The 20,859-nt window shown below is 36.0% G+C and overlaps 3 protein-coding genes across 4 annotated transcripts; 2 read left to right on the forward strand and 1 right to left on the reverse strand.

Annotated features, from left to right (window-relative positions):
- Window positions 1-1,188: 1,188 nt before the first annotated feature.
- LOC147277958 (Class II aaRS and biotin synthetases superfamily protein) lies at window positions 1,189-10,660 on the forward strand. The gene is made up of 7 exons (XM_086253052.1): window positions 1,189-2,657; window positions 3,134-3,313; window positions 4,415-4,672; window positions 5,132-5,266; window positions 7,256-7,537; window positions 8,093-8,233; window positions 10,020-10,660. The coding sequence occupies exons 1-7, from the start codon at window positions 1,308-1,310 to the stop codon at window positions 10,350-10,352; spliced, it is 2,679 nt and encodes an 892-aa protein (XP_086109178.1). The 5' UTR covers window positions 1,189-1,307; the 3' UTR covers window positions 10,353-10,660.
- A 697-nt stretch (window positions 10,661-11,357) lies between these two features.
- On the forward strand, window positions 11,358-15,299 carry LOC147277959 (uncharacterized). Of its 2 annotated transcripts, none has more exons than XM_086253054.1 (2): window positions 11,358-12,703; window positions 14,992-15,299. In XM_086253054.1, the coding sequence occupies exons 1-2, from the start codon at window positions 11,780-11,782 to the stop codon at window positions 15,118-15,120; spliced, it is 1,053 nt and encodes a 350-aa protein (XP_086109180.1). In that variant the 5' UTR covers window positions 11,358-11,779; the 3' UTR covers window positions 15,121-15,299. The 2 variants fall into 2 exon arrangements, with proteins under 2 accessions (XP_086109180.1, XP_086109179.1); XM_086253053.1 differs by having other exon boundaries at window positions 11,374-12,703; window positions 14,989-15,299.
- A 528-nt stretch (window positions 15,300-15,827) lies between these two features.
- LOC147277960 (Heavy metal transport/detoxification superfamily protein) lies at window positions 15,828-17,321 on the reverse strand. Its single transcript, XM_086255310.1, has 4 exons — window positions 17,216-17,321; window positions 16,916-17,100; window positions 16,638-16,731; window positions 15,828-16,285 (listed from the first exon to the last, which is right to left on the reverse strand). Exons 1-4 carry the CDS (start codon window positions 17,319-17,321, stop codon window positions 15,990-15,992), a joined length of 681 nt encoding a protein of 226 aa, XP_086111436.1. The 3' UTR covers window positions 15,828-15,989.
- Window positions 17,322-20,859: the final 3,538 nt, after the last annotated feature.

Below are 20,859 nucleotides of genomic sequence, written 5' to 3' on the forward strand. Positions count from 1 at the left end.
AGAAGACAGGAAGGTAGGCAACTTAGTTGCTAGCTTAGCTAGTTACTCACAATCTCACAGTATGAGAAATATTATAGGAAACAGAATGCACACAACTAACACTTAACTTGGTTAATCATCCACTTAACTTCAGCATACCAAGGAAGAGGAACAAAACCCATAACCTTGGGCTAGCTCCTGTACTTGGTGAAGCAGCTCAAGTACCCGTTTTTACTTCTTGAAGATTTATTAATGGGTGAAACAAGCAGGGATGCAGAGAAGATGAAGACAAAAAGTTGATTATCTGAGACAAGACTGAAATGTAAGAGATCAGCTTATTATGGCTGTTATTTGACTTGGCCATTGATACACTCAAAGAGCCAGAGAGGCTCTGTTTCTTTGTTTTGAAAGAAAAAACTAGGATTTTGTTTGTGGGTTAATTTTCTCTATTTATGAGCTTCCTTTACAAGCATTTGACCATTTTTCAGAGACAGAGAGAGCGAATGGGTGTGAAAAAGGCGGAGGCTGGTGGGTGGGTGGTGGGAACGGGGTGTGACGGGGCCGGGGGAGGAGGAGAGGGGGGGGGGGTGCGACAACGACGAGGCCATGGGTGGGGGGGGGGAATAATGCTATTCTTATCACATTTCTTATACCACATTCTTATACCATCTCACGTGTCATTACTTTATTGGACAAAGTTTTTCTTTTTCTTTTTGGGTTTTTATTTTTATTTTTTAGTATCCAATGTATGAATGCCATGTAAGTTGCCACATAAGGTGGTATGAAATTATGGTATAAAAATGTGGTATATCTAGCACTACTGGTGGGGGGGGACCTCCTTTTTTTTTTGTTTTATTAGCTTTTTTATTTTATTTTATTCTAGTTTGTTTTTTAATTTCTTTTCAGTTTGTTTTTTTTTTCTAAATGGACGGAAATACCCTCATGGTGCACATGACCACTTCCGTCAACTAACTGGATAGAAGGACCACTTTGAAACACTTTGAAAAGTTTGTGGGCAAAATTATTACATTTTGAAGTTCGTGGACCACTTTTAAACATGGGTAAAGTTGAAAGACCATTTTTATATTTAACCCAAAAAAAATTGAAGGAAACGTGCAAGCATACCCTAGCTTCACTTTCCCATTGCCATTTTGACGTGCTGCTCAAGCTCACAAAGTTTCTCTTATACTCAAGACCAAAAAAAAAGAAAAAAGTTTCTCTTATAAAAACAGGTCTGTCCCTCACTCGCTCTCTGTCTCATACTTTTAAAAACCCTAAACCTCACTAACCAGCAAGAACCTCTCTCACACTGTCTCTTAGCTCCGACAATGGCGGAGCTATCAGCGATTACACTAGGTGGCAAAGGCTCATCTCTCTCGTCCTCCTCTGTCTACACCATAGCCAATCGCCTCGCTCAGATTCGCCTCGACTCTTCGGCGCTCGATAGGCTCCCCTCCTTCTCATCTGTACCTCTCAAACCCTACCAGCTCGTCTCTCTCCTCCCCTCTCTCCCAACCATTGAGGAATCCAGAGCCTCCCTTGTCGTCCTCCTCAGCAAGCTTCTCTCACTCTCCGGTTCCCCCCACATCCGTACGGTTCTTCCAGTTCAAATCACAGAAGCCCTCAATTCTGGCGAAGAAGGGCGCGAATCCCTCGATTTGACCGAAGAAGAGGCTCATGCATTGGAGAAACTCAAATTATCCTCTGCTTTGGGTGGGATTTGTGCGCTTTTGGACCACCAATCCTCGGCTTTGTCTACGGTTTCGGATGCGGTAGCGGCGATATCTTGCGAGTCGTTAAAGGCCGACTTGGCGGCGTTTAATTTGATGGATTCGGGGGACGGGTCTGCTGCCAAAGAGGAGATTGGAGTGGCCAGCGATTTAAAGGTTTTGCTCAACGGGTCTAAGTTAGTGGGTAAGGTAGAGACTGTAGAAGTCTCGAAAATTCCAGAAATTCATGGAAATTTGAGACATCAAGTGAAATCGGTGCACTCCCGAGCTCGGGTGGAGCTGAATTCGGGCGCAAAAGTGGGGAAAGGTGTGCCCGTGAGTGCTGAGGCAATGAGGACGACGTTGTTAGCATTGGCCTCGGCGCTGAGGGACTTGGGAAATTATAGTTTGCGCCGTGTGAAAATGAATGTGGATGCTGTTGGTTGTGAGAATTTGCGGTCGAGTTTGGTGGCATTGTTTGAGAAGCAATGCCCCAGCGGTGAAAGATTGAGAAGTGCGTTTAAGTTGGTTTCAGAATTGTCTTTTGAAGAGAAAGAGAATTATGATAAGTTTGCTCATGAACTGAATGCGTGTGTGGGAGTTGTGTGGAAAATTGTGGCTTGGGAGGCAATAACAGCTTTTCTGGCTCTGGAGGGATCTGAATTGAATGGGGAGGGTCAAGGGGGTGAAGCGAATGGAGGAGGGAATGTGAAAGTGGAGAAGAAGAGTGAGAAGAAGAAGAAGAAGGTGGTTTTGGGGAAAGGGACTAGTGTTATAGTACAGTTGATGAAAGATAGATTGCAGTGTAAGGGTGGACATGCTGTTGATAGTTTGGGGTTGATGGGAAATTGGGTTGAGGAGCTTTCATTGTTTTTGGACCTCAAGGACCCGGAGTTTGATAGTTTGTTGAACAAAGTGAAGGAGATAGTGGAAAGCAATGAGACTAGAAGACTCCCTAAGCTTCCAAAGGTAATGACATACCTTGAGTTTTGCTTTTCATTTCTGTCTGAAATGCTTTCTCTAATCTATTCTTACATTCATTGTTAGTAGAAAAAATGAATATTTTTTTTGTCTAACAAGTATGTTCGATATGAAAATCATTCATGTGGGTTATTAATATCTGCTTCTTAAATTATTATTCTACTAAACATTAACGTTATTATTGGAAATAATTTTTTAGAAAGCACTGTGGGTACTGTCAGTTTGTAGTTAGATTCTGACAGAAGTTTGAAGTTGATGTAATCTGTGATCATTTGGAAGTATTGACAACTCATTACAGTTGGCTGTATGTTTATTTTTAAGCAACCATGCTTTGGTTGTCGTCTTAGTTGCTCACTTGATCTTTGCAGATTATGTTTTTGTTTCAACTGATTTTATGATTCTTTTTGGATTGTAATGAATAGTTATTCGCATTCTGACCTTGGACATATTATTGCACATGCTAGGGTACTCGTGATTTTGCAAAAGAACAAATGGCAATAAGAGAGAAAGCATTTTCGATAATAAAGGAGGTTTTTGAGAGGCATGGTGCCACAGCCCTGGATACTCCAGTTTTTGAATTGAGAGAAACTCTCACGGGGAAATATGGGGAAGATTCAAAATTAATTTATGATCTTGCTGACCAGGTAAATATCTCAGTCTTACATTTTTTTCAGTTTAAGTGAAGCCATGTTCTTGTTGTGTAGAAACATAACAAACTTTGATTCTTGGTGCTCACACTATATTAGCCAAAGACCACACTGTCTGCAGTTGGGATGTCCATGTTGTGTGATCCCTTAGGGCCTATTTGGTTCAAGCTTGGGAATGGGAAAATAATTCTATTCCCATGTTTGGTAAGTGCAGGCATGTGAAATCATTTCCTGGTTCATGGGAATCTGATGCCCTCAAATGGAGGAAAATGACTCCTTCCTCTCAACTTGGGTTTGGTTTTCTTGCTTGAATGGAAATGGAAATAAAAAGGTATTTCTTGGTTTGCTTTCCCAACATTGCCAAACACTTGAATGAGAATCTTACATTCCCTTCCGCTTGGAAAATGCATAAGAATTGATTTCCTAAGAATTCAATTTTGCGAACCAAATGGGCCCTTAGTGTTTCTTGAGATGATAAATTAGTCTTTTTTTTTTTTTTTGGTCACGAGATGATAAATTAGTCTAACCAAGCATACAAATGCTGAAAGGCATTAAGACTGTAGAGCCCTAGGCTTTGAGCTTAGTTTTTTTTTTTTGCCCACTACTATTAATCATTGCTAATTTTTTTTTAGCAAGTTTCCTCAAGTGTTTTTTAATTCAGCTATGAAGTACTACCTCAAATACCTTTTAGATTAGTCAGTTTTGGTTTTCTTGCTTGAGCTTGGGAGCTATGCTTAAGAATTGCTTGTTTGGCTAATGGGAAGAGCTTGCGGTGGTTGCATTTTTCTTGTAATTATTATCCTTTTCAATTCTTTTGATGGGTTTTGTTGTAATTATAAATATGAAATAATCACCTTTATCTTGTGATCCCAATATGTATTGTTTCATATATAAATTTGGAAGTCCCTGTAGTTGAAGTTAACTATCATTTGTGAAGGTGTGTGAGATAGGCCTTGTTATTTCTTCTTTGTCTTGTCCTTATAAAGACTTGCCCTAAGTTCCTAGTGGGATAACTTGCTATCAAATTTGTTTTAGATTGACAATAAAACTGGATTCATTACTCATATTTGATGCAATTTGTGTTTATTTTCTCGACAGGGAGGAGAGCTTTTATCACTACGATATGATCTTACTGTTCCATTTGCTAGGTATGTAGCTATGAATGGTATCACATCTTTTAAAAGGTACCAAATAGCAAAGGTCTACAGAAGAGACAATCCATCTAAGGGAAGATATCGTGAATTTTACCAATGTGACTTTGATATTGCTGGCCAATATGAAAAAATGGGGCCAGATTTTGAGGTTATTAAGATATTAACAGAACTGCTTGATGAGCTGAATATTGGAGATTATGAGGTAACTATTTTCTTTAGAATTTTATTCCTTGTATCTATGTGCGCACATAGGTAACTCCAAATAACCTACTATAGAGTTTTCGACTGTGAAACATATCTATGATTCACAGTTGCAATGTAATGATAAAGTAAATTAATAAAAATAATCTGATAACAATAAAAAGAGTTGAAGTAAAGATTCCTTCTCACAGTGTTCATGGCTTATTGCTATGCATACACTAACAATATTCATTCTATTTTTTCATATCCTTAACTCTTATGTAGAGCAATATGTAAAGATGGATTCCAACATAGTATTTGAGTCTCACCTTGTAAGAGGTGCCAATCTAACAAGTTTCCTTATTATGATTTAAAACCCTCCTTGAAGTGCTTCCTAGACTAATATTCAGACTTCATGTGCCTTAATTGTTTTGGCTTAAGTTTTTTTTTTTTTAATTGCTTCTTGGTGTTTCTTGTACAGATTAAATTGAATCACCGGAAGTTGTTGGATGGAATGTTGGAAATTTGTGGAGTGCCTCCTGAAAAATTCAGAACTATTTGTTCAAGCATCGACAAGTTAGACAAGCAGTCTTTTGAGCAGATAAAAAAAGAAATGGTAAAGACTCAAAAACTGCAACCATATTTGACATGCATGTGCTTGAGTTACCTTGTTGTGTCTTGGTTTATGTGTTTCTATGTTTTGCATGTGCTTGGGCTTGGTGTCTGTAATTCTTTGGTCTTCGTTTGTTTCTACTTCACTATGATTTCCTTTTGGTGTGTTTTCCCTCTCAATGTACGGTTGTCTATAGTGATCAGAATGCCGTTCCTTTCCTGTAGATTGGTTTTATATTTGTTCATTTTTATTTTGCATAATATTTATATTCATAGTTAATATTTTTAGATGACTTTTCATGGGCAACATGACACTGCTCATGTCATTCTTTGTTTCCAGAAAGATTTAAAAGATATCCTAAATTGTTAAAGAGGCTCTTACTGCAACATGTAGGAGCAATGTTTTGAAAGGCAAGGCGTATGGGCTAGGCGTTTTATGTCCCATAAGGCGAGGTGTAAGCCTTTTGGGACATAAATTATATAATTAAAAAATATAATATATATATAAAATATATAAGTATATGTATATGTGTAAAATTATAAATATAGTATGAAACCCTCCCTGCAATTTTTTTACACTAATATTTTATGTTTTTTAATATTTGGAGTCTTATTTTACTTGTTATTCTATCAGGAATTTTATTTTATTTAATATTAGTAGTTATCCTCTGTTTTAGGTTATTGGGTCTATTGTCTTTATTTTTTTCAATTGAAAGGGGTTTTAAGACATGTGAAAATGCATTGTTTCACATAAATGGGGTAGAAAGCTGAAACACACGTTTTATTAAAGAGGCAGAAAACAGAAGACGATGTCGTCTCATTAAAGTAACATTTTTTTTAAAAAAAGGCCTTGTTCTGCAAAAAGGTGCCCCCTTCTGCACAAGGCTTACGCCTCTCAATGACTCGCCAGAAAAGCATACGCCAAATGTGCAATCTGCGAAACTATCCACCGCCTGAGGCGATTCGGCAACACCTTACCCCGACCCGTGCCTCCGCCCCGCCTTTAAAAGAATACATAGGAGCGGCAGGTTTATATGAATTGAGGATATTTAACATATATAACTTAATAGAACATGGATTACACCAACTAGCTATTGGTCTAGTGGTATGTGTCTCTACTTTGCTGAAAGAGGTCCCATGTTCGAATCTCCCGTGCTTCCATATAAAAAAAAACAAAAGATTGATTACTGCATAAGATTGATTTTATGAAGTACTTAACTAACTGACCCCAAGTAGTTGGGAGGAAGGCTTTTCATATAAATGGAGATGTTCCACATATATAACTTATCAGAACATTGATTACTACATAAGATTATTTGTGTGAAGTACTTGTCTAGCTGACCCCAGGTAGTTGGGAGGAAGGCTTTGTTGTGCATGCAAAACACCTTGATTATTATCATCTGTCTGCTTCTTGACGAGGAATTCCTGTCTAGTTGGACAGTTGTCCTGGTTAATATCTGAATCAATTGGCTAATAAATTGCTTAAGTTTCACACCATGAGGTAAAGCCTTTGGTCCTGTACCTGCCAACCCAAAGCTGTCCTGTACCTGCCAACCCAAAGCTCTTCTGTTAATTATCTGTTAAGTAATTATCAAATATTGAACACTGAATGATATGGATTTTAATAACCATGTTCCAACTTCTGAATGACTAAAAGGTAAACCCTTTGTCTATCAAAATAATGAGTAAATCATGTTTGTTGAAGTCATCTGTGATTATTACAATTGACAGAAAAAGTATATCTGCTGATTTGAATTTTCATTAATATACGAATCCATATCATATAGTTTATCGTTTATTTCTCTATTTAATAACAATATACTTGGTTTATCATTTTGTTGTGTTTTTCTCCATTATCATTGGGTAAACATTTTCCATTCTTATCCTTTATTGTTTTTCTCGGTTCATGTTCAGTTTTCATATGATGATAGACTTGTTTTTTGTATCTAAACTTAGTGAGATTTTAATTTTGGCATGTATGATTCTTTTCTAGGTGGAGGAGAAGGGCTTAAGTGTTGAGACAGCAGACAAAATTGGCTCTTATGTAAAAGAGCGGGGACATCCTTTGGAATTGTTATTCAAGCTTAAACAGGAGGGCGGCAAGTTTTTAGAAAACAATGCATCTGTAGAAGCATTGAATGACCTGGAGATCTTATTCAAGGCTTTGGAAAAATCAAAGTGTATTGGAAAAGTAGCTTTTGACTTGAGTCTTGCAAGGGGTCTTGATTATTATACTGGAGTAATATATGAAGCTGTTTTTAAGGGGGGTGCACAGGTAACATTACGTAAATGCTGTTGGGATTATCTTTGCGGTTTTTTTTCTTGCTATTGGCATTTGTGCAGCCCTGTGACATTTGACTCATCTTATCATTTAAAATAATCATTGTTAAGGTTTCCTTCCAAAAGCTATTCAAGGACATTTTAAATAGTACAAGCAGGAATTGAATTAGATTGCAATAATTGTAAATGAAAAAATTGCAGTGGGGACTTGTTGCTTGCTATGTGCCATATCATCCTAAACACAAGACCCAGCTATAACTTCTTTGGGTTGAGATCTGCCACCATTTGTTGCCGCTCTATTTATTGCATCCCAGGATATATTTGTATTCTGGCTGAATTCAAGGTTTTGTTGAAATGGTCTTGAGAGAAATAAAGATGGAACATGTATCTCTCTTTCCCTTCTAACTATGTCCTATAAATGAATAGTGCATCTGAAAAAAAATTTTATTCAAATAAATGGTACAAGTCAATATAAATATCCTATTGGTTGCTTCCTGGCATTAACTTTATGTGTTTCAATGATAACCTAGATATTTGATCTTGTCATCAGGTTGGCTCAATTGCTGCTGGTGGACGTTATGACAACCTTATAGGGATGTTCGGTACAAAGCAGGTTCCATCTGTTGGTGTCAGCCTTGGTATTGAGCGAGTATTTGTTATAATGGAGCAGCTTTACAAAGACCAGAATCAGGTGACATTTGACATGTCTCTGTCTATGTTGTTTAATATTCTACTTATAATTTTGATGAATTTTATTTATTGGTAGTTGAGTTCTTCTTTATTGAGAATATCCCTTGATTAATCCCTGTTTTCCTAAATGGCTAACGAATAAAAGAAAAAAAAAAACTGAATGAGTTTTAAATTTATTGGGTTATACATTTTTTTATGGTAAACCAAACTAATGTCTCATTAACTTTAAAGTTTGTCATTTTGGTCCCTGAATTTTGGTTGATTTGATCTAAATCCTACTCTCTATTAAAAATTTAACAGAAGTAATCATGTGACTTGCACATACATACTGAAGGATAATTTTGTCATTTTCACCCTTAATCCCCAACTCTTTTTTTTTAGTTTTAGAGAAAAAAACCCAAGCCATAATAAACCCAGAGGCTAAAGGCAAGAATCTCATTTCAATATACTTAAAATTCCAGTTCCAAAGCAATTTTTTTTTTTTTTTTGGAGGAGAAAATTTATTAAAACAAAACATATTTACAAAAATAGTGGACAAGATATCCACCAATCTTAACAAAACAACAATCACCCCCCGACCCTTGCCGTCTATAAGAGTAAAGAGAAACACCTATGGCAGCCCAACAACAACACAAGACCCGAAACAGCCCTTCCCAACTAAAGCTTTCCAATCCAACAAAATGACAGAAACTGACAGCTCTCAAAATGCTGGTGAAACTGAAGACCATAAAGATGCCCAAAATCTAACTTTATCCCATATTGTCCCCCTTAAACTCCTAAAAAATTCTCCTATTTCTCTCCCACCAAATTACCCACAACACTGCCATCACTCAACAAGACCACAACACTTTTGCCTTCCTGCACCCCCCCCCTCTTGTGAAACAACACTGCCTTGTTTTTCACAAAACAACATAGAAACTGACTGTGGTATCACCCAATTAATACCAGCAACTCCAAACAAACGCCACCAGATCCCCAAAGCATATTAACAATGCAAAAGCAAATGGCCTCCAGATTCAGCTTCCTTTTTGCACAGAACACACCAAGGTCTCCTCTTCTGAATCACATCACACATATTTACCTTCCCATGGGCAATAAGCCAGGCCAAAACACGAACTTTGGGAGGGGCAATTGATTTCCAAATCAATTTGCAGGCTTGAAAATAGCAAAACGCCCCTTTTCAGGAACTTTAGTGAATGACGTCATTTCTGTTGAAAAACTTAACGAAGTTAGGCTTTGGACTAAGTAAACACAAATCCAATGTTCAAGGACCAAAATGACATATTTTAAAGTTTAGGAATCAAAATGAGATATGGATAAAAGTTTGGGGGTATTACACCTGGATAAAAGTTTGGGGGTATTGGTGTAATATTCTAATAAACTTTATTCATACCAGATCAGTAGGCCTCAACGTGCCACTGGTTTAGTAAATTCTGAAGCCATTTTTTTAAAAAAATTTATTTATTTTTTTAAATATATATTCTATTCTTTTCATTTTAGTGTAAGGAATTGCTAATGGTAGATATATTGGGTGTAAAACAAATGCGCAAATAGGTATTATATTTGTTACCATGTATCTGTCTGTCACTTGTAACCAAAACAACCGTCCACTGGCTTGCTTTCGACATAACTACAGAGTCTAATCAATCTGGCCGTATTGATTGGGTCCTATTCTCTGCATTACTTGGTTCCACTGTCACTATAAATATAGAATACTGAAGACTATGTTTTGGCATCCTTGTATGAGGCATTGATTTGTTCTTTGATTTTTGATTGAAATTATACAGACAACCCGAGCAACCAAGACTGAAGTCCTAGTGAGTATATTGGGGGACGATTTAACACAAGCAGCAGAGCTAGCAAGTGAGCTGTGGGAGGCCAAAGTGAAAGCAGAATACTTGGTGAGTAAAAGATGGGGGAAGCACATGGATCGAGCAAAGGAATCTAGGATCCCTTGGATGATAATTGTGGGTGAACAGGAGCTCGATAAAAAGGTTGTGAAATTAAAAGATGTTGAGATCACAGAAGACAAGGGCATTGAGATTTCAAGAATTAAAATTGTTGAAGAACTTCAAAAACGGTTGGGTCAAGGAAAAGATCCTCGAGCCAGACCCCTGTGAGTTAACTCACACTGACTTAACTTTTTAGATATGCCTTCGTGTGCATGTTGAGGCGCTCAAAACAAGTTGCATTCAGTTTCACCCCTTGTACAATTTATATCGAAATCTCGGGTTCACAAAACAAGTATATACCTTATTTTGGCAAAGATGTTTACATTGTAACTAGTATTGCTGAGTTGCTTGCTGATTCTGCTCTTGATTTTACTGCGCTTAAGAAATTGTACAATCACTCTTACAGCTGTTTAGTCATAGGTGATGTAATAGGGGGTGACAATTTTTACACATGATAAAATGACTTGAACATGACACTAACGTGAATTGCAGTGTTTGAATTGATCATTGCTTAACATGAATAAGACTGACATAACTTATTAACATGAGTAATAAACGAGTTGGGTGTCAACATTAGTAACTCAGTTTTGACACCATAAACTAGTATTAATGACATGTTTTAACCGGGCTTAAATAACCATTTGGCCTTATTTAAATTGAAATTGATTAAAGGCACATTTCCAATTTTCCATGATCTTACATGACTTATGAGACACGTTACCAGCAAACTGTGGCCTATTCTACTAAAGTTCGATTTTTCCCCATCTAACACAAGTGACAAGTCGGCGCGTTAATTAGTGTATGCAACTATGCATTGATTATTCTCACCCGAAAAAGAAGGCATCCATTTATCATGTGATGCGAGACTGCTAGTGACTGACCACCACAGAGATTCATCCACAAGCTCACACCTTTAAACGGTAAGACTTTTTCACTGATTGTCTCCATGTAAGTGGTCTGTTTCACAAACTTTCCAACGTCCCCCGTCAGTTTACAAAAACCCCTCTACTTTATCTTCTTTCATTCATTCATTCAACTCTGTTGTTGGGGCCTGTGTCGCCCACCCCTACATTCATTCCAAACCCAATTGCTCCTGTCAAGAAAGGGATAGATATCTCAAATTCTCAATGCTCCCCCTGAGCAAAGTTAACCCACTCCCCACCTCACTCTAGCCAATGACGTGGCACAATCCCATTAGCCAGAGCTCCAAAAAGTATAACAAAAATACAAACTTGACCTTTGGTTTTATCTTTTGTGTTATCTGCGCTCTTCAACACCACAGGTGGCCAGAGTTTAAAGAAGGTAGTCCTCATCACTCTGCTGCAGAGAATAGAGGTTGTTGAGGAATACAGAGTGGGTTTGGAGAGCATCAACAACCACCTCCCTTTATTTCTGTGGCTTACCAATAAAAACGGTCTCTTTCTTTTCGGTTTTATTTATCTTTTTTGGCCTCGTGTCCCTTCTTTTTCTTTGGCCTGTGAGTTAGGGATTTATTAGGGTTAGGATTGGAGTTAGGGTTCTGTCATTTGGTACTCTTCTCCTCCGATTGAGTTCTCGTCCTCCTTCAATTCCAAACCCCACCAATCATCATCCCCATGGAAGGAGGAGAACTTGGTGAGTTGCATGACTGGGAGGTGGTCCATAGCTCGGACTCTGCCCTGGTCAACTCAGCCGACTCGGCTGAAAGTCCTAGAAACAACTTGGAGGGAGTTGACGGTGACGCCGAGGGTATGATCAGGCCTGATTACTTCTCTTTGGAAAATCAGGGGAAGTATGGATATGCTAAGTCTGTCAGCGAAGGGGGTTCGGTTGAGTCCGACAACCCGAGTTGGATTGACCCGGGTTCGGAGACTCGCTATGGTGGTAGAGAGCCGGGTGAGTTCTGGTCTGATTCGGGTAGTGATAGGTCTGATGAACGTAAGAGTAATGATTTTGAGGTGAAAAACGAATTGGGTTTTGCGGGAAATGAGAAAAGCCAAGTGGTTTTTGAAGGGACTGGAGAAATGGAGGCTGTGGATGAGAATTTGTGGAAATTTGGGTCGGCTGAGAGTAAAGTTGGTGGGTTGGATAAGGAAAGCCAGGTGAGTTTTGAAGAAATTGGGGAAGTCAGAAGCGTTGATAAGGATTCGGGCAAGTTCTGGTCCGATTCAGGCGGAGACAGTCTGGTTTCTGTGAAAGTTGAGAAGGTTGAGAAGGAGAGTGAGATGGGTTTTAGTGATTTGGATGGTGGAAATGAGTTGAACAAGGATTCAGCAGATAGACAATCAGCTGAGAGTCAGAGTGTTGCAGTTGAAGAAATGAAAAGGGAGGTGAAATTGGGTAGTGAGGTTGCGAAGAGGACAATCATGTGGTGGAAGGTTCCATTTGAGGTCTTGAAGTATTGTGTTTTCAAGGTAAGCCCTGTTTGGTCCTTCTCCGTGGCCGCAGCTGTAATGGGTTTAGTTTTCTTGGGGCGGAGATTGTATAAGATGAAGCAAAAGAGCCAGAGCTTGCAGCTCAAGGTTACTCTGGATGATAAGGTCAGTTATTGCAATTTATTAGCAGCTACTTACCCCCAAAAAAAAAATTGCAATTCATTTATTGATGATAATTTTTTTCACTCCATGTTATTCGAAAGCTAAATATGCATGCATTCAGAATATATAAGTAGACATTTAGTATATACTTCATGGCTTGATATTTCAATTAAAGCTCATATTTGTTGTGATGAAGATTTTTACATCTGTTCATTCAATCGTGTTTCCTATTTAGTTGAAATGTGTTAAGTTGCAATCCAAAGCTTTTTGCAGCTCTTATGAATAGTTGAGTCAAAATCTTGAAAACTATCATATGGTCTGTGATTGACAATCAAAATTTTTATGCTATCATTTCGTATTATCTTTTGCAATTTTCAATCTGGATTACTTTTCTTAAAGATAGACAATCATATGGAAGTACTTTTTGGTGACTTTTTATGTTTGTTTAAGGTCTTTTAGTGTAAAGAAATGTAGGAACTCCATTCTATTCACCTTCTTCAGTTAATGTTTTGTATTCTGCAATGTTATTAAAACTAACATGTTTATGTTTTCTGTTTACTTTCTTGTATTACCTTTTTTCCTCTTTTATGTTTTGAATAAGAAACAGAGAATATTTTATTAATACGAAATAAAATAGTCAAAGGCACAATAGAGGAGAACAAGCAATCATAGTTAACAGAAAATTGAACATTTACATACAACCAACATCAATGACTAAAGGAACACAATAATTTCAAGAAACATCAGCTACCCTATCATTATGATAATACCTTGATATTCAGATGAAACCAACACCCACAAAGATGCTTAAAATCGAATTCTATCCCACAAGGAGTCCAACTCTTCTCCACTTTTATTTTAAAAAGTCCTCCCATTTCTTTTCCCGTCAAACAACCCCAAAAAAAGCTAATCACAATGCATTTTCATAAAACTGTCACATTTTTTTCTCCACCAATCCCACAATGATTCTCAATGAACAAAGTAACACATGACGAAGGAATTCCCAATTCAACCTTGCTTTTAGACCTTTTTGCACATGATACTCTGTTAGCCTTCTTTGGATGAGATCACAAGTGCTCACCCTTCCCCATGCAATAATCCAAGCAAGAAATTGTACCTTAGAAGACACACCTTCCAAATCATCACGGAGGAATTTAAATCAGGAAGAAATCATTAATCGATCAATTATAATAAGATTTACAAGAAAATAAACCCAAAGATTCAATTTTCCAATTCCTTTTATCCAACCTCAACAGATGTAAAAAGATGTTTTCAATCAAGAAGGCAAGAAAACACACTTTCAAATCATTCCATTTTTTGAGGAACTGGAAATTCCAACTGAACAGGAAAGAAGAAGAAACAGACATTCTAGCAATGAAACCATTATGAGAAGACGAGAATAATGAACACATGGGTGATTCTCCAATCCAGTTGTCCTCCCAAAATTTATTCTCCTTCCCATTCACCACAACAGAACATAAGAGTAGAAGAAAAGGAGCTAGTACCCTGTGAGATGACTTTCCAAGGACCTCTGCTTGAGCCGCTATCCACTACATGTGAATCCCACCCATTGTCTTGAGCCTCTATCCACAATTTTTATCTACTGTCAATGTAAAAGTAAAAAAATGCTCATAGTATTTGTTTGCTTTGGCATCTTGCTTAAGACATAAATATATAATTTATAAGCCAGTAGCAAAGTTCTGGCCAAGAAAATAAAATTAAAAATAAATACACTCTTAAGAAGTTTATGCATTGTATTCTGTATTCTATACCATTTCAAATTAGTAAAAAGGTCGAGGGTACCTTGTAATGGTTATTTCTTTCATAATGGACGGAAGAAGTTCTAGACTTTTTTCCCTTGGCAAGAAAGGGCATATTCATTTTTGCAGAACTTTTGTCCCGAGTACCTGGAATCCATTTTGAGTAAATAATTTTCCAGTATTATTAGTAATCACGAGTTTGGTAGTTAAGTTAGTGCATTTTTACAAGAAATAAAATCCTTTTGGGTAGGATCTTTTAATTGTTGGACATCTTGTCCAGTGTATGTACTTTGTTAAAAGATGGAAATCCATAAGTGAAGACAGTGATATCAGTCTCATGTGCATCTCAGGAAAGAGGATTGTTGCACTGATTTGTTTTCTAAATTCTATTGTGTTTTGTGGTGGAATTTTATTTACTTATACTTTGTCCTATGAGTTATGTGGCTTTGCAAATGTGAACTTTGCTTCTGTTTTGAAAAATATCTTGAGGTGGCGGACCTGGCATATTTACTGAACAATTTTTTGCAGAAGGTGTCTCAATTCATGAGTCGTGCTGTGCGTCTCAATGAAGCATTTTCAGTGGTGAGGCGGGTTCCTATAATACGACCTTCACTGCCAGCTGCTGGGGTAAATCCATGGCCTGTAATGAGTCTGAGATAGAAAATTATTCTTGTGAAATATATAGAAAAAGAAGATACTTTGTCCATGAGCTGCGCTAAAACTACTAAGTTCATATGTGTTGCTTAGTATTTACACGTTTGTGTCTTCCTATGTATCAACTTTGAAGTTAAAAACCTTTTGCACCAGTTTGTGTATAATGCAGACAAAAATTTCTACTAGGGTACTCACTTTTCACTTTTCCTATTGCCTGGTATGCTTTCTTGTTTCTATCAGAATGTCTGGTGTGTTTTTCATGCCTGCCATTGGAAAGACAAAATGTCAACGTGTTTGTTATATGAGATTTATATACAAGGTCCCATCTTACATTACTTTGGGAAAAGGAAAGGAAAGGGAAACTTAAATTGGAAGATTGGTAAGTACATTAATTTGGCATGCAATCATTTTCTCGGAAGAGAGGTGAATTATCCAAGTGTGTAATTTGGACGGGGTCAGTGAACCTGTGTGTTCTTGATATTTCTGTTTTTGGATCTTCGATATTATCATCAACTGATATTAGTACCTTGAGCTGCATAAGCTGTTTTTGTTCTTAATTAAGTTCCTTTCTTACATCATCAAAATGAAGTTCCTTTCTTACATAATCATCGAAATTAATTTGGGCAGAAGCCCCTAAGAGAGGAATTGATTTCATAGTACTTGACATTCAAGACTTTTTTTGTTCTTTATTATGTTGATGAGTGAAGGTAATAGTCCCCAAAATTCTGCATAATTGGCTAATGTACGTAATTGGTGTTTGATATTCTAATCCAAAAGGAGCCCCAGTGACAGGAACAATGGAGAAAGTCTCACTAGGAGAAATTTTAAGTTTGCCTAAATCCACCCTACCACAATAATTACAAGCTTAAAATTTTTTACATTATGGAACATGCAAAAGGATTGTCATCACAAAACTTTTGACAAGGGTAAATATATTGAACTGAATATTGAGGAGGATATTGGAATATATTTTCCCCTCCTTCTGGGTATTTCTTCTTGTTATTATTCTTATTGCACTTGTCCTTGCATTGCCCTTTATCTCCTTCTTGCTTCATAATCTCGGCATGCTTTCCTAGTTGTCTCTTGATGTATTCTAGGAGCTTTGGTGGATCAACTGCTCCCCTCACTGTCACCATTGAGCTCTCCATATTTGCTTCTACATTTATAACACCTAACAAATAGGCAAATTTTTCTTAGTCATTGATACCCAAATATAAATTCAAGTCATGTTTTATGAATAATGATTATGGCAGATAATTTATCAATTTTATAATTAATACCAAATTATTATGAACAAAAAAAAAAAAACAAAATTGTTGTACAGAACATAAAAATGGATATTTTGGATCAAATAGTTGAACAATTTTTATTTGGCTAATTTTTTGAAAGAGTAATATTTAAAGAAGTTTATATAATAAATGATTCGAATTATGGGAGCTTCATCCTCAGGTTAAAGTTCTCAACTTAGATAAATTTCCTTAGGACGTTACTAACTTGCTATAGAACCAAAAATAAATATTTACCTTTCATTTTCTCCAAAACTTTCTTAATATCATTTGCACAGCCTTCACAATGCATCAACGTTTTGAGCACCACAACCTTTACCTGAGGCTGAGCCTAAAATTTACAATACACAAGTAAGACAATGCATGGCATGAGAAAATTAAAATAATAGTACACTGTACAAAAATTAATTCATTTATTCTTGAAGATAATATAATAGTGTAAAAAAAATTAATTAATTTGTTCTTGAAGATAATATAAGTAGGGAAGAAGCCAGTGGTTAATTGTTATAACATACCTTTTCTTTCTTTTCTGGCTCCTTTTTGTCTTTGTCTTCTGGTTTTGCTTTTGGTTTTGGAGATATGAGTTCAGCATTTCTACTACACTTCTTTTGTACTCTCTCCAAAACCTTTAATGGATCTGCCTTTCTCCCCTTCACAACCACTCTATGATTTGGGTAATCAACCACAACATCTTCAACACCTAATTAACCAATTAAGTGGAAAAAAAAAAATTTATTATATACATGTGCATGCTAGATATAATATCAAAGATATGCACATCAAATGGTTAGATATATATATATATATATAGATACCTTCAAAACCTTTCAGGCATTTGGAAACCCTACTTTCACAGTGTTCACAATGCATTAATACTTTCAACACAATTTCTTTGCAGGAATTAGTATTTTTCTCTGCCATGTTGTGAAGTTGGGTTATAAGAAATTCTTAAGGTAAAGACACAGTGGTGAGGTGATTCAGGTGAAATATGAATAAGAATGTGTATATGTATGTATATATGTATGGGTAATTATTTATTTATCTTGCTAGAAACAATTTCCTTGCAAATAAATATTGGGTTACAAACAGAGAAAATCAACATTTGGCATGTCTGTCAATTGGATTAATGAATAAATTTCCAACTATGAGATTTTTTTTTGGTCGATTCCAACTATGAGGTTTAACTCCCCAACTAGTTGTGGAACATTTATCTACGTTCCAAAAATGGTCTTTATTGCTAATGTTTATTTCAGTTTCATACTTTCATATAAGCTAATCCAGATGTACACATGCACATTTGGAAATCATAATGGTAGTGCTCCTATAGAAACTAGGCTTTTATGAGCTAATAAATTGGTTAATGAAAAGTTCAGAAAACGCATAAGCGTTAGAAAAATAAAAGGGATTATTAAATGTCTATAAATGAAATAATAACTTTTTTTTTTAGGGGTTTTTTTTGCTGAAAACTTTGTTTTTTTTTTTTTTTTTAGGGTTACAAGGAAGGCCAAGGGGAAAAAAACAATTTTATGTGACAGTCTCATAACATGAATGTGAGATTCACCGTCATATAATAAGATACACATTTATAAGAATGGTTAATGTCACATACAAAAATTCCTTCACAAGGGAGGCAGGATTCAAAAATCAGATTTGAATGTGAAGATAAATGCTCATTCGCTTTCCCCAAAGCTACAATCCCCCGTAATAATAATCATTTAAATGTCCGCAAAATAGTCCTTTCAAAGGAACAAAGATAGGCTTTATTATCTCACTCTAAGAAAAAGATAAGCTTATTATTAATGAGATGATAATCCTGTTAAATTGTTCCTAAAAAGAAAAATATCCAAAAACATTCCTTTTAAAGAAAGGGATAGGGGATGACAATAATCCTTCATATGTAATATCCTTTTCTCTTCTCCAACGCTCGATCGATAAGTATTCTAAACTCTTCCAATACCATTATCATTTCCTAATGTGATACAATCTGGATTAGCATATATGAGACTGAAATAGAAATCAGCCATATATAAGGGCCATTTTCGGAAACCTAGCTAATAAAGAAATGTTTACAACTAGCATGGGAGTCATAGTTGGAAATTTATTCACTAATCCAACTGGTAGATATGCCAGATGTAGATCTTTTGTCTGGTCAAATGGCTAATGGTAACCCAATACTAAAAATAGTCCGTAATTTTAAATCCCTTAACCACCTAAAAAATTTACCTAAATCTCCACCCATCTAGAAACTTTCTCAAAACTACCTATAAGTTATAATCCTAAATTAGCCTTCTGACACACTGACGCACTGACACGAAATGACGTTACTGTAACTAAATTTTGTTAAAACTAATTTTTTCTGAAACTGAATTGTTTGCTGAAACTCAATATTTTGCTAAAACTAAAATAATTACATTATTATTAATGATAATAAAAAAAATAATTACACCATTATTTTTAACAAAAAAAATAATAATAATTACACTTTTACTTAACAAGAAAAAACAATTGCATCAATTCAGTTTCAGTTTGAATTTAATTTCAATAAAAACTAAATCATTGCTACTGAATTCAGTAACCTGAAACCATAAACTGAATTAAGTTTTAGTGAATTTATTGAAATTAAATTAAATTTCAGCGAATTCATTGAAATTAACTTAAATTTCAGTGAATTCAAACTCAGTTCACTGAATGCACTGAAACTGAATTTAGTGAAACTGAATTTACTGAAACTCAAACTCTAGGCTATGTCGTTGTCGTCAAGATCTCTGATCTCAAACTTAAACCCTAAACAACGTCATCACCATCCAGATCTCAAATCTCCGACCACCTCACCCGTGCCGAGTACACGTCAGCCGCCGCTGCCTCTGGTGGCTGCCTAGATCTGTTTTCACCTACAAATTTGATTCATCATATTTCAGGACCACAATTTTATTCAAAATTTATCTAAAATTCACAGTGTTGCCACGTGTTTCATGAATTGAAACTGTTTCACAAACTGAAACTGTTTCACCAACTGAAATTGTTTCACGAACTAAAACTGTTTAATCTCGGTACAATTCCTAAGCCTAATCTATCTAAATTAAGCATATAATCAGAGATTTAAAAAAAAAAAAAAAAAGCAAAGGAACAAAGAATCTAAAACTCATAGGCTTACCACGTGTTTCTATTTGATGATCAAATATTATGCTAGAAAGACAAAATTTTATTACATAAAGTCATGCCCTCCAACAGTTATGCATGTAACTAAATGAATTTTTAATACCTTGGCCTAAAAAGAGATACCACTACTATATGCCCTTTGATAATTGCACATAGAAACAAAATATTATTCCTACATACTAGATGGAAAATATGATAAGAATATGGAAACAATAATTTGATGCAGTTACGCTGAAGCAAATGTCAATATCATGAACATGGTCTTTGAGTTTGATTTGTGATGAATAAAATATCATTCCTTGTGCACCTCAATCAAGGGCAATATATTATACCGAGGAATGTAACTACCAAAAGAATATACCAAGCTCAAAGATCAAATGAACACATATGAAAAAAAAAATTTCTTATATCTCATTTCCACCAAAACCATATAGAGCCTAAATTCCTCACATCATCATCCTATATTGCTTCAACAACTGTTAGCTCACGACCTAACACATATTAATTTTTTCCAAACAATGACAATTGGTAAAGCAACAAAATTTATCATCAGTAAACCAAAAATTATTTATCCATTAGCCTACTGTAGTCTCACCATTCCATTCCTATTATTTGCATTATTAATGAGTAATAGAACTTGATCAGCTATAATGACAATCACTTCATAATGAGGATGTCCTCAGGTACTTTTCAAATAAAACTTCGATTCCCATTAAAATTGTTTCTCATGCTTCAACAAACCCACTGATACACCAAATCAATTCATTTCATACTTGCTCAAAACCCAAACCCATCGCTGTTACTAGTTATCAAAATTACATAACTTGCAAATCCAGCAAATTAAGGAATGTGGCAGATGATGATTGTACCCAATGCAACTAAATTTATCCAATATGTACAACTCTTGCCAGCACATGCTACATTTTGTTGCTGACAAATCATAGCCCCCAACCAGTTATAAGATTCCAAATTTTCGTTTCTCTTCCATAATTTCTCAGCAACCAAACAGGCATTTGAATAGAAGCAAAAGGCACTTACAAAATTATGCAAACTAAGATAAGCATCCAAGCAACAGAGAGAGAGAGAGAGAGAGAGAGAGAGAGAGAGAGAGAGAGAGAGAGAGAGAGAGAGAGAGAGAGAGAGAGAGAGAGAGAGAGAGAGAGAGAAGAGAGAGAGAGAGAGAGAACCTGCTTGAGGAACATAGGAGAATCGTTGTGTAACAACCCAATCCAAATTTCCTTGGAAATTTAAAAATTTTTATTTAACTTTGTTCATTTAAGAGATTTTATAAGGAAACAAA

This window comes from Dryas octopetala, chromosome 8, assembly GCF_963921425.1.
Source record: "Dryas octopetala chromosome 8, drDryOcto1.1, whole genome shotgun sequence".
Taxonomy (NCBI): Eukaryota; Viridiplantae; Streptophyta; class Magnoliopsida; order Rosales; family Rosaceae; genus Dryas; species Dryas octopetala.